Genomic DNA, 14,680 nt, shown 5'->3' with positions numbered 1-14,680 from the left:
ATGTAGTATGTTACACCTTTAGTAGGCTTACATTTTTGGTGAAAAAACTAATACCATGAAAATACTCTAACTTGAATTATTCTGTTCCCTACAGTTATTCATAGCCTGTTAAAGTTAATGAAGTCATCAATAGTGAGTAAAATACAAATTGAGGGCGGTTGAAGGCAGTAGAGAGCAAACCAGTTGTTCATAGACTAAATTCATGACCAACATGACTCATGAGTAAATCATTATTACTGAATAGTTCAAAGCAATTACTCATAGATTCACCTTGTAGTAACAAAATTGCAGATAAGAATATGGTTTGAGATTGTCAAAATCCTCTTCTACTTCAAGTAAGACACGGTTTTCTGAGATTTGATATCCAAGCTTCTCTGTTTTGCACGTTTTCAGACAATGGGATTCTTTTACTAGATTTTCAAAGAAATTGAGCCGTAAGGCATCTACAGATGTATTTAGATCTGCTGGAATGAAAAAGTCTGACAGCACTGAATTGCTGCGACAACGGAGTCTGCAATCAACTATTACAGTTTTGTAATATTTTCTCTCCTTGATAGCTTTTTCCAGAAATGCTGAGCATTGAAACCATTTTCCTCCAACATATGCGTTTAAACCAGAAGTGTACATGTGATCATATGTTACTGATACATCTTTACTGGTGCTATTTGATTTTGTAACAAGGAGTGAGAGGACAACAATGATAATATGAACTTTAAACAGATATTTTAAACTTCTAAGAGAAAATTTGACGTCTGCATCTTCCATCTTGAAATTTGATATAGGTGGTAAGATAAGTCTAAAGAAGTTCCGAAAATTTTTTTTAGATGACAATCTCAAAGGTTAATTTTGATGTAACTAAAAATAGGGACGATATCAAAACACAATAGCAGACGATAAAATGCGCACTTTCAAACTAATTGTTTTTGGAGGTTGTTATTTTGAAAGCTTACCTTTATATCTAATAAAAAAAAAATCAAAATGATTTTACTCACATAAGAGCGACAAGAACTTAACCTAAGGTGTTTTAGGGAGCATCCATTTAACTTGAAAGACAAAAAGGGAAAGGGGGGGGGGGGGGGGTGTACAGTACAGCTAGCACATAAAATAAGGTTTGTAACTTTTTTTTTTTTTTTTTTTTTGCACTTAAAACAAACATTGTTTTTGTAAATTTATTAAAGCTATCAAACATTTTTTTTTTCTTCAAAATTTTTTACATTATCGTTCAGTATTAATTGAGAAAACCTGGCTTCAGAATATTTTTTTGTCATCTGCCTGATCACATTTTTTTCTTATAATGTCAACAGAGACATATATACACAGAGATGATCATCATGAAAAAGAAGAGCCAAAATCCACTTCATGGAATAAAAAATAACTGGTCTTATCAACTTGGAGTTGGAAAAAGTTGTTTCATGTGACATTCATCTTTGCATCATTCTAGTCTTTGTATAGTCAACTTGAGCATTTTGTCATGTTTCTAAGAGTTTTTCACTTAAATCATTCTCTTATTTTCCAATTTATTGATGCAAAAGTTGTTAATTCCAACCATGCCTTACTTTTTGGTGGACTTTCTCTTTTGTAGCTTCATGGGTTGTGCTGTGTATTACTAATTGTGATTTGCGCTGTGTATTATTAATTGTGATCTGTGCTGTGTATTATTAATTGTGATTTGCACTGTGTATTATTAATTGTGATTTGCACTGTGTATTATTAATTATGATTTGCACTGTGTATTATTAATTGTGATTTGCACTGTGTATTATTAATTGTGATTTGTGCTGTGTATTATTAATTGTGATTTGAACTGTGTATTATTAATTGTGATTTGTGCTGTGTATTATTAATTGTGATTTGAACTGTGTATTATTAATTGTGATTTGAACTGTGTATTATTAATTGTGATTTGAACTGTGTATTATTAATTGTGATTTGAACTGTGTATTATTAATTGTGATTTGAACTGTGTATTATTAATTGTGATTTGAACTGTGTATTATTAATTGTGATTTGAACTGTGTATTGATTATTGTGATGTATGCTGGGCATTGTTTATCGCGATCTTAAGTGTAATTTAGTTGTGAGGTACTATAAATATTGCTGTAACTTCAACTTTTATTAATAAAAAGTTGTTGCTATATTAGCTTAATCAGAAACTTTAAAGATTTGCATACTGGAAATATCTATCTATGTTTTGCCTACTTCACAAACTTCATCAAAATTAATACAAACATATCATTTAATAAGAGACACACTTATTAACTAATTATATTCACATTCTATAATTACTCTTTGTGTTGCTTCTTATTTTTTTCACCTAGCTCCTGTAGGTTTTTAAATAACAGCAAAAAAGGGGGGGAAAACCCAATAAAAATCAACATTTAATCAGGGGCAATAACTAGTTGTCAAAAGCAAATAGTCTTGTCATGCTGATATTTTTATTTTACACTCTTCACCAAGCTCCTGTAGTTTTCAAAAGATCAGCAAAAAATGAGAACTAGAGGCTCTTTAGAGTCGGTGTTGATCACCAATGGCCACTTTTTGGTAAAAATTATCATGCAAGGGCAATAACTCTTTAAAGACAATTTCCATTATAATGATGGCTCATTTGTAGATCATGTTTTGCTGATAATTTTTGCTATACAAGTGTATAAAGTTTCTTTATATATCTTGTATGACTTTCAAGATAATAGACAGAAATTCAAAATAAATCTATAAAAAACATCATTATTTAAGAGCAATATTTCCAATAAAAGAGTCCTTTGACATACTAGTAGATCTTGCCTAGCTGCTCACTTTTTCTGATTCAAGTTTCTCTTTATATTATAGTTTTCCAAATAAAAGGCAATATGAAGAAAACATGGTAAAATTTGACATTTAAGAGCATTAACTCTATAAGAAAACGTTGTTGTAAATGAGCAGCTTATATATATCAACGTTCTGCCCATTCAGATTTTCTCCATTCAAGTTTAGTTTATTATCTTGAAAATTAAGTAAGAAATATAAAGGTTGGTACCTATTAAAATGTTTAAACCTGCTGCAATTTTTTGCACCTGTCCTAAGTCAGGAACCTGATGTTCAGTGGTTGTCGTTTGTTAATGTAGTTCATAAATGTTTCTCGTTTTTTATATAGATTAGACAGTTTGAATGGTTTTACTCTAGTTATTTTTTTAAAGTTCTTTATAGCTTACTGTTCTGTGTGAGCCAAAACTCCATGTTGGAGACCATACTTTGACCTATAATGGATTACTTTTACAAATTGTGACTTGGCACTCATACCACAAATTCTCATATCTATTTACAAAATAATAGACAAAACTTGTTTAATTCCTATGTTCTATTTTTGCCATATTGGTTTGCCTGCAGGGTTATCTGACACAAATCACAAACTAGATAAGTAAATAATGGTTAAGTTTGGCCAATCAGTTTTGTTTAAGAGAAGATTTTTGTAAGATATTAGAACAAAATGCCAAAAAATTGGTATTTTTTTATAAAACAGTGACCTGTTGGTAGAACATGGCTTGCTGATTATTTGTGCATTTTAAAGTTGCTCTTTTTTTAGATTTCAAAATAATACGGAAAATGAAAAACTCTTTTAAAGAGCCTTTGCCTCTCACCTTGGTCTATGTGCATATTCAACAAAAGACTCTCTCCATCATTATAGACAAGGGTAGAATTCATGACAAATCTGTTGTTGATCCTGTATTGCTGATCTTTAGTCTGTTTAGTTTCTTTTTATTTCCCTGTTTTCGCTCAAAACACAAAAGAGGGTAACTTAGGCAGAAAACTTAACAATTGTTGAAACTGTCCTCACCACCAGAAAAGCAATACCTATGTGGCAGGTTAGACAAAAATCACTCATTTCTATCATGAAAATACACCTAGATCAACTCTTTCTTGGCCAGTCTGAACAGAATAGACAAAAATAATCACATTTATTCCTGGACTGCCAGGAAATTTATTTATTTAAAAAAGGCATACAAAGTCATAAATGTGTAAACGCTAAACATGTGGGACACACAAAAAAACAAAATATCTTTATATTCATATTGTGATGACAAAAACAAATGATAAACAATAATGATGTTATAGCAAAATGATATTAAATTCATATCAGTTTCAATTCAATCACTAGAATTGCATCAAACATCTTTGATGGAATATTTCAAAACACCATAGTGTAATTAAAATTAACTGTATAACATTGTCATATTTGATTAACAATGAAAGAAAAAGTAGTGTTGCAACATTACGTTTGCATTTAGTACATCTAAATAAAATATTATGCACGAAAACCTAGAATACCATTGGTAAATCTAGAATTTAAAATAAGATATGTAGTGAACTCTAAACAGGTTATCTCAGTCTTTTTCTTTTTCATATTACATACAAATATATTCTATATAGCTCACTAAACAATAGATATAAAAGTCATTAAGTACATCTATTTATGGCATTGTTAAAAAAAAAAAGATAAACGGAGGAATTAACCTAGAGATATAACAAGATACTATATTCAATTAATGCTGTCGCAAAAATAATTATTATATTGTATTTTATTCCAAAGATATTTAGCTGAATAAACATGATATAAATTGATTGATTGATTGTTGGTGTTAGATGCCAACTTAACTATAACATGGTGGTCAGTTTTATTTGATAGAATAAGCAGGAGTCCCAAGAGAGAACAACGACTATTGTAAGGAAAACTGACAATCTTAGTCCTTTAAGATTGGAATCTAACGGTCTCTCCAAGTCAGTGTTGACCAGTTAGTGATACAGTAGATGATGAACAACTTGACAAGAAGTTCAGCTTGTTTTTTTGCTTGAAATTCTTCTGGAGACCACATTTTTGAATTTTTTATCCAATCACCTAAATGTAAAATTTGTTTGCAACAGAGATAAAAACAATATCTAGTTCAGGAAACTATAGAAATAGAAGTTAAGACTTGTATTGAAACTGTCAGTGACGGTTGCATTCATTTAAAAAAAAAATGTGATGGAATGTAACAACAAATCAGCATTTAACAAATAAGAAAAAAATAGTCTCACCGAAGGGACTTCATTCAGGGGAGACAACAAAACTATTCTAAGTAAAAAGAGCAAATTTTAACAATGCATATTCAACTACACTTAGTACAAATTATCAAAATAATTAAGCAATTTTATCAAATATAAAACCAAAATAACTTTTTGGCATGTGAACAACTTCAAGATAATATAAAATTGGATATTTACAGCTTAATATCTCATGCCATGCTCACATTTGTATAATTTTAACTGATAAGAAATCATCCATAACATTCTAATTTTTTACATCAGCACAAATCCCATCCTGATGGGAGAAAAAAGGGGAACAGTGATAATATTGTTTAATTTTATAAGGTGGATAAACATTGGCCTAATTGTGTTCATTATATAATACAACAAATGGAAGTTTTTAACGACCTAGACTGGCTATACAGCCCTTGCACGGTGAGTTCATATATTAAGATGATATGGTGGTCTTTTATAGATTAATTCAAAATATTATTGCTTTAAATCAAATATTTAAAAAGAATTTTTTTTTATTCAAATTGAAACAGTGTTCCCCCAAAAACTTTCATTTAGCATCCTGGAAAATGGGGAATTTTGAATACCATCAAGTTTTTAGAAATTACAGAAAAACTTCAATAACACAATCTATAAAAAAATAATTTCAGAAAGCACCAACTTTTGATAAAAGGCCCTTAGGAGAACACAGTTATTTGGAAGGAGAATTTGTTTTGCACTCTGATTATATAAATGCTGATTACAAAGGATGATGGTTGTGACTAGGTATGTCTTTATGAAATTACAAAATGCTGACAAACTGTCAAAATATTTATTTTTTAAAGGCATTTAATGTGAACACATGTTTATCGTGAACACATGATAAAACAATTTTCTTCATCAAATGCTCCATTATTGTATTTCAATCATTTATTCAGATTATTCCGACATCAAATTCACACAAAAATGATCTATACAATTTCACTTGCACACTTGTACATCCTTTCAAAGTAATGTCACCACACCTTACCCTGCAGTTTTATTATTAATTAATGTCAATCAAAACACACAGAAGTTAGGCATAAATGTTTTTGTCATTACCATTAAAGAAATGGTTTGTCTAAAAGAAGGTAAATAAAACATTGCATGATAAACAAAATTCTATGTAAAATAGAGAATGGAAATGGGGAATGTACCTACATAGAGCCCCCTTTCTTCCATCAGAAAAATAATCCCCCCCCCCCCCCAAAAAAAAAAACAAAAAAAAACCACTGTACTTATGAAAATATATTGCATCTTCATCCTCCATCTCAGAATAATTCACCATATTGATAAGTGTCCACCATTTCTTGACATCACATACACTTCAGTTAAATTTTGATGTCACAATACAACAGTGATTGTTGTATCTCATTAATAGATCAAGTATCCCAGCTTCACAAAGAGCGATAAGGTCTATTGTAATGATAATTGTACCTGGATCATACATTTTCATCTGCATAATGTGAAATGATTATTACTTTGAAAATTTTTAAACAAAAAAAAGTTATCTATCTTAAAAAATACCAAAGTAACATAAAAAGTCAAAATGATGCAAAAATATGCAATTTTTTCCCCTAATTTTGAGACTTCATGCTTGCATTTTCCTGACAACTTCACTCGCACAATGTTCCTTACTGAAACTGCAAGTTACTATCATTTGTACATAATATGAGCATTATTCCTACGAGAGATATTCATCACATTGGCGAGACAGGTCTGTTCATGTATGGTGATCTCCGTCGTCCAGGACTGGACCCATCCTGAGGATGATAACCTGGTGACCAGAGGTATGGTGACTGTGATTTAGATGGTGAATAAGCTGGTGAATACGCTGGTGGTGAACCTGCAATAAAACCGATTCAGTGATATAATAGTAATCATGTTAAAAGAATAAATAAATTTATGGTATTTACTGTCTTCTGATTGGTTAAAATTAATAGTTTTATTTTCAATGTTGTCAATTTTGATGGCGACACGCCCACTCTGACGTTGTGTATTCATACGCCAACATGTGTGTATGTTGTTATTGTTAATATAAATAATATAAAATGTTCTTGAGCCTTATTTTTGATAGAAATTTATTTATAATAAATGGCAACAATTTATTTTGATTTTATTGAACCATAAAACTAATTTTTGTCTCTTCACATTTTACATAATCTGCGAAATCAATGTGAAGAGTCAAAAATTAGTTTTATGGTTCAATAAATTCAAAATAGATGATAGCCATTCATTAAATGGTATGCTTCTTAATTTCATTTATATTGTTTGAAAACTGTTTTGTTTTGTTATAATTTCTAAACTGTCAACATCACTAAATCAGTATAGTATTTTATTTTCAGAAGTTTAAGTAGGAACAAATATAGTTGGATCTTTTTCACTGTTTTTTATAGCTAGATATGAGGTTGTACTTTAACACCACATTTCCAGGTTCGAGGGAGTGTTTTGCTCTTGAAAACCTGTATAATTCTGCTACATAACAGGTATACAATTGAACAGAAAAGGTGTTTAATCCTTTACATGATGTAATTAATAATTTCCATGGATTTCCTGGGTGCAGGTTAACACAAATTTAAATGTTCAACTAACATCAAATTTTCCATTAGCTTGAATGCAGACTTTGGCAAAACCACAAAATGAAATATTGACCAAAGTGTAAGCTTTCCACAATCCACAAAAATTGATACACACAAAAATAAAAGAATATACAGTTACTGATCCTGTACAGTAAAAATGAATAGAACTGTATTCCATACCTGATAAATTTTGTATGTTATAAGGTGAGGATGCCCCTGCTGGTCCAGGCATAAATACTGCATTGGGTACAGCTGTGTATTTCTTTCCAAATAGATAATGAAAACCTGGAATATATCAATTAAAACTTCATATGTACAAAATGTATGAAAAATTGAACAATTGTCACATAAGAAAGAGGCTCCCAAAACGATAATAAGAAATCCAACATGGTAAAAAAATATGCCATTTTGATATTTATTTCATTCCTTTATTGCAATTAGAAATCATTATTCAGGGGAAATAACTTCTGTATTTTCGCACAATAATATCTATATATGAGTCAATATGGCTCATATTGTTACAGCTTTTACATTAATGCTAGCAAGACAAATCTTTGTTTGGCTTGCTTGCTTTGTTTGTATCAATGTTTGCTCAAGCATGGCAATTAAGATAGGCGGGGCTTCAGCTTGTATACATCATACTTAAATTTTATTGGACGTTATGTTTGAGGTTAAGGACACCTAATCACATGAAAAATATTCTCACATGTTTCCTCACCTGTAAAAATACAATGATTTGTCAATGAAAGAAAAATATAAACTTTTTTCTTGTATGAGGCTGAGAAACTGGCCTTCAGCATTGACCTAATATTTTTTTTTATAACATATCAATCTATTAGTTCAGTCAGTTATTTCCATGTCTGCCCTTCCATATGTAACTCAAAAAAATATTCAAAAAAATGGGAAACAATTGTATCGAAAAGAGCAAATCGAGTGTACATTTTTTATGTTAGGGTGTGTTTGAGATGAATATTTTGTCTTGAAAACGTACAAAGCAAGAGTATTTGATACATCATCTCGCTTCAGATTGTATTATTTTAATATAGCAAAGCTACAGGTTGATTTTATAACATAAAAAAAAATCACAGTACTAAAAGATGAAATAGGGGTGAAGTGAAAAACCTATTCAATGGATCACAAAATCAGAGTAGGTGTGTTCGAATAGCTATTTTACTAAAAGTGCTTGACGACAGTCTTTAAGTTGGATATTTGAAGAAAAAAAAATTGTCTTCCATTTCTACGATTGTGAAAATAAACTGGCATGATGGGGAGATAATTTCGACGAAGTAAAATCCTGTCTGTATTGTATATTTACAGGTAAGGAAACATTTGAGAATATGAGTCATGGGATGTTTTAAAATTTAGTGTCCTTAACCTCAAACATAACGTCCAATAAAATTTAAGTATGATGTATACAAGCTGAAGCCCCGCCTATCTTAATTGCCATGCTTGAGCAAACACTGATACAAACAAAGCAAGCAAGCCACACAAAGATTTGTCTTGCTAGCATTAATGTAAAAGCTGTAACTGACTCAATCTAGGAGTTATTCACATCCTCCATTAGTGTGTAAAGTTTCTTAATCTATTAATGTTGTGTTACAGGTAGGACTAACTGATTCCTAAATACCTCAAAACATTCCAGTGGTAAAATTTTTCTATACCTGTCAACATAATTCAATAAAAGTGTGGATCAGGACTTACCTAGAAGTGCCAGTAATGCTGTTGTAAATATCATGAAGAACATAAACAACCAGTATGGATAATTATTAAATAACTGTCTAATCAGAGTTGTCCAACCTCTATGTGCTCCATAATCATCTGGAAATAAGTAGAAAAAAAGTTTGTCTTATGCTTTTATTTATGTCAAATTCAACTTATTCATGGTCTATTCATATAAGAATGAGGAAAATAGGGTTGATGTACCTGAACCAATCAATTGTATGAATAACTTGTATACCCAAGAAATAGACCTTTTATTACTGTTTGTCATCTTAAGTGTTTACCGAGTGCCTTTAGCATAGCAGTTGTCATGTTTTGATAAATAGGGCTATTCCAGAGGAAATCTATAAGTTTGGACAACACATAGAAACAATTTTGGGGTAATAGTAGAGAAATCAAATCGAAGGTAGTTTACTTTAAATTGTAGATCCCATAACCATCATTTCGAAGATATGTTGTTCATCAAATTATGACTTAACATCATTCATTTTCATAGCACTGCTTTTGGACATGTACACAGACAATAATATAGATGATAAAAATAAGATATTTCCTCATTTTTGTTGAGGTGAGCTTTCAATTATCAATCTTAGTGCATTTGTTCTTCTGCTATCTCTGAGTTTTGGGAAGTGTTTGTATTCATAACAGAAAAGCTCAATATGTTTCTACTTGGAATGGGATCAAATGATACTTTCAAATAAATTGTACTTTGGTTGTTATTCAAATTACATGACTTTGTTTAATGGTCCTTTATACATTTTTTTAAGGAAAGGTAATTACCTAAGTATTCTGGCTTCTGTCCGATTAATCTTATGCTAACAGGAACCTTAACTTCTTGACCTGTCTTTGCACAAATCATATTTACTGACATATCAAGTGTTTCTCTGTCCCAAAGTGCAGCAGAGTCAAGCAATTTGATTGGATAAAGAACAGATTTAGACTGTGTGTCTTGTTCTGGTTCCAGAGCTTCTAGTATTGATGAATCACTAACCACTGCCTGTAAATAAACAAACATTCCTTACTATTCATCATAGAAAGTCTTTCAATCCATAAATACCACTACTACACAAATTGAATATTTTAATCCACATAACAAGTAAGCGTTGCTTTAAAACTGCTATGAACAATAAGCTGGTACTTGAATCCAAAAGGCTAAACTCGAGATGAGTTATATGTATGAGGTACAAGTCAAATTGACCCTTATGTTAAATAAGTGTTTTACAATATAACAAGGAAGGTTATCTACAACACTGATTTTTAAATTTGTAATAGAACTACAGTTGCACAATCAAGAAATCAAGGTCATGCTAAAAATTGTTGTTATTAAATTGTTTTCTTCAATACAAGACAACTGTAGATAAAGTTTATCATCCAAATACCACCACAGCTTTTTTGGTGGAAGAAAGCAGTATGCGGAAACTTCAACCTTGACCACAGGTTTTTGTGAACCTAGATGCTAACTAGTTTAAAATACTATGTAAGCTGTGTTTTATCATATTCTTATACTGTAGTAGTAAAATGGTATGATATATCATCAATGATTGAAGAATCTACATTCCTAAACCTCTCTCTGTGGCAGGGCAACTATAAGTATTTTATTGTATATAATTACCTTAATACATCCTGCTAATGCAGGTATAGATGATATTCTGATAGGATACACTGCTGCTACTGTAGACAGATGGATCTCTGAAGTTTGTACAAAGAATGCTGGGTACAATTCAAATTGTTTAGATTCAGAAATGACTTCTGATTGGCCGTCCTGGAAAGGAACTCTTACAACCAGACGTATATTTGAGGTCATTGTACTGATTTGCTGTGACATCTTGTCCACTTCTTGTTTCTCTAGCTGGCAGCCATATTGTCCTAGACAAAAGATAAAACTAAAGTTAACATAGAAAATAAGAACAAAATTTCTTAAATAACAAAATATACATATGCAGGCAACCATTTTTCAAGGAATAAAGTATAAATCCATTTCTTTATATTTTTTTTTTATAAATGTTTATGATTTCCCCCCATAATTATCAGTTGTTAGGAGTTTCAAACATAACTAAAAAGTTCAAGGACAATAATAGTGCCATTTCATTCAAACTGATTTCAGAGGGAAGAAAAAGTTCTATCCCACTCCCAACCTGCCCAACGTGCTTTCTATCAGTAATGAACAAATAATCTTATAGACCCATAACCAATGTTCTATTACAAAACTTAACTTGCCATACATAATTTCCTTTACATAATGTAGCATGGTCAAACATGTAATGGGCCCCAAAGTTGTTTTCATAATCTTATAATCAGTTTTAATAATATCTCACCTGTTTTACTATCAAATATGCCGAAGACAGAGAAGAGGTCATCAATGGATATTTCACTTCCTTGTTCAGTCAGGCTAAGCTGACAGCTGAATGGAATGGAATCCGGATGAAAGTCTCCTTCCAGCACTTTGCTATTACAGTTATCACCTATGAATAGGAAAGAGCAGCTTTTTAAGCACTGAACTCAAATAATCACAGAATGAGAAAGTTGTAGTGAGCATGCTCACATATCTCACACCCCTACATAATTAACATGGAATACACTTTCTGTCCATCTACCAAGATAAAGTCCCCATATCATAGCGGATTTTTGAGTGGAAACTATCATACAATTTCAAACAGAAACTGATGAAAAATGAAGGTGAATGGAAAATATTTAAACTTGATAACAAAGTATGGATCATAAGAAAGTCCCATCTTAAAAAATAGATGAACACAGAGTCATCACATGAACCCTCTTTAATATATGGGTGTACTATTAACTTTATACATGTGTTAAAGTGGCTTTAGTTTAAACAATAATCAATCTCCTTCTAAAAAAGTTTTTAAAATAGAGATTAGCAGATCTTTCCTTCTTTAAATGTTTGCATCTAGTGTCACTGTTAATATTTTACCTTGGAGTCCATCCCCTAGTCTGACTGGTATAAAATATCCACTTGACCTTCCCTTTACATTGGTCAGGAAGGTTAAAGGTGTGTCAAATGTCACAGATTTAATTGGTTCAATTGTTACCTGTAATAAATTATATTCACAGTTAATCACAAGGTAATAAAAATACATTGATACTCTCAAATGATGCTTATAAACCATTCAGAATCACAAAAATGTTTTAGAGGATGTTTTGATAAGACTGAATGTCTAATTTTTATAAGGTTTCTGCCATTGTAATCAGTAGGAATTTTTCATTTGACAATTTCTAGTTTTTGGATTTTGAAAAAAACGTACATGAGTGACTTTTTTTATTTCAAAAGCAAGTGGCTTAAATTTACACTTTCTTTCTATCCTGAGCAACTATTTTAATTCATGTATTTTTTTCATAAAAAAGAGGAAAGGTTTGGAATATAAACTCTACAAATAAGATAATCTATAGGGTTTATAAAGGAATATTTATTACTTAAATCTGTCTATTTATCAGCAAATGAAGGAAAATCAATTTCGATGTGGCTTTACCAATATAATACAATCTGACTGACATGTAATATGTTTGCTATTTTATGTAACTGACCTCTGTATAAGTAGTTATACCACTGGATATTTCATATGTGATCAAAGATGATCCAACTTTAGTGGCCACAGCAATACCGCTATCACTAGTGATCTTGACATTGTTGTTGTTATTCTGCCATATGCCATTATAACCTGTTTAAAATGATGGTTAAATAAATTCATATCAACTCTGAAATCTAAATGAAATGATCAATCTATAGAACAATTTCTAGGTTTTTTTATTTTCACTGGTTGACCCGAGATCCAGTGTAAACAATGTCATTGAACAATCTTCTTTTACTGTAGTGTAATAAATCAAGCATTGTGATATTAATTGGAAATGTGAGGGAAATTGCAAGAATGTGAAAGTTGTCAATTGAATAACAAAATAATTCATCTCTCAACAATGCAAAAAATTTATTATTGTTAACATTACATAGAACATATAACAGTAACTTCCAGTTTATTTTTCTCATCTGGCTCTACGAAAGCAAAGCAAACATTTGGCAAAGATATCATAGTAAAGACCAAAATATGGTCAATGTAAACAATCCTTAAACCTTCGTTTGACAGAAATATGTAATCCCTTATTTTTCAGTTGGTAAAATCATTATGAAATTAGAAAATCGTGTATGAAGAATTGGTCATACCTGATTCTGTAACTAGTGATGAAGTGTAACACACAATTTGTCCTAAGAATACTGTGTGACTGTTTGGTGTAATGGCATAATCTACATCAATATTAATATAATCTGCTATCCAGGGGCTGTGTTTATCCCAAACCTACAATTATACACCAATAAAAGGCTATTTATTTTCTGTTTATGAATCCACTATTGGGTGTATATTTTTCTTTTTTATATGCTCTGAATCAACAAGTTTTATATTGGAAACTGGACTCATTTTATTTTTTCTATACTAAATATTGATAAACATCCTGGTAAACATTCAATTTTACCATGAATATGCCTTCACTAGCTTCCATAAATTCTAACTAAAGGTTTTTATGGCTAAATAAATACTCTACTTTCATGTTCTATTAATAATATAAGTAAGGAACATGCAACTTTAACAAGGTACAAAAATGTATATGAGACTTTTTACAAAGAAAAAGTAATTTAGGCTTAAATTAAAATATTGTTTGTTTGCCCTTTACAGACCGACCCTATAAATTTTTTCCACCTGAAAATCTTTTATGTGTATTTACCAGCAAGATTTCATTTTATTTTATTTTTCATTCCTACCAAAAATCTTATATTTGTATTTCCCGCTCAAAACTTTTTTTCAGAATCCTCAGGTTTTATCTTTCCTGTATAAGGTCAAGTCCACTTGGTATCACGTGAGCGTTTGACATGAACACTTGCCTTTAGAGTTTCAAAGCATTTGTTTGAAATCGATGTTGAAAGCTTTTAAATCATGATAATATGACGAAAGTTACTCTGTGTCTTTATACTAGAAAAGCAGGGTTCATTAAAAAAAAGTTAGTCCAATACAAAATTATCAACGTGTGTACAAATTATTTTGTAAACAGATGTTGTATCCTATGTAGGGATGGCCTTTGGTGATCCGTAGATCAGGATGATTATTTTAATGATGCCTTCGACCAGCATTGATATATTATTTATATCTGACATGAACCAAAGTCGGTAAAGTTGAGAATATTTGGCAGTAAAATCGCCAACTTTTTCCATACAGATCATTTATAAATGCGATGTAAAATATGTGACAATTAAGTTTCAAGTCTTGTAGAATTTTTATTGGAAATATAGGCACACACGAAAATTTAAACACTCT

General features: G+C 30.8%; 2 protein-coding genes across 2 annotated transcripts in view; both read right to left on the bottom strand.

The window, feature by feature from the left end:
• LOC143082463 (prolyl 3-hydroxylase 1-like) overlaps positions 1-770 on the bottom strand; it is a 60,242-nt gene extending 59,472 nt beyond the window's left edge. The window contains exon 1 of the mRNA XM_076258130.1: positions 271-770. Coding sequence (XP_076114245.1) covers positions 271-765 — 495 coding nt within the window. The 5' untranslated portion in view covers positions 766-770. The remainder of the gene's footprint in view (positions 1-270) is intronic.
• Positions 771-3,926: 3,156 nt separating this feature from the next.
• The window catches only part of LOC143082462 (nuclear pore membrane glycoprotein 210-like), a 63,628-nt gene continuing 52,874 nt past the window's right edge, over positions 3,927-14,680 (bottom strand). The window contains exons 36-44 of the mRNA XM_076258128.1: positions 13,537-13,669; positions 12,906-13,039; positions 12,295-12,412; positions 11,681-11,827; positions 10,978-11,231; positions 10,146-10,362; positions 9,348-9,464; positions 7,827-7,931; positions 3,927-6,913 (exon numbers count right to left, since the gene is read on the bottom strand). Of these exons, the coding sequence (XP_076114243.1) occupies positions 6,768-6,913; positions 7,827-7,931; positions 9,348-9,464; positions 10,146-10,362; positions 10,978-11,231; positions 11,681-11,827; positions 12,295-12,412; positions 12,906-13,039; positions 13,537-13,669 (1,371 nt within the window). The 3' untranslated portion in view covers positions 3,927-6,767. The remainder of the gene's footprint in view (positions 6,914-7,826; positions 7,932-9,347; positions 9,465-10,145; positions 10,363-10,977; positions 11,232-11,680; positions 11,828-12,294; positions 12,413-12,905; positions 13,040-13,536; positions 13,670-14,680) is intronic.

The sequence above is a fragment of the Mytilus galloprovincialis genome, chromosome 7, assembly GCF_965363235.1.
Source record: "Mytilus galloprovincialis chromosome 7, xbMytGall1.hap1.1, whole genome shotgun sequence".
NCBI classification, from domain to species: domain Eukaryota; kingdom Metazoa; phylum Mollusca; class Bivalvia; order Mytilida; family Mytilidae; genus Mytilus; species Mytilus galloprovincialis.
Note: the sequence above shows the minus strand (reverse complement) of the source record. Positions and strands in the feature narration are given on the sequence as shown.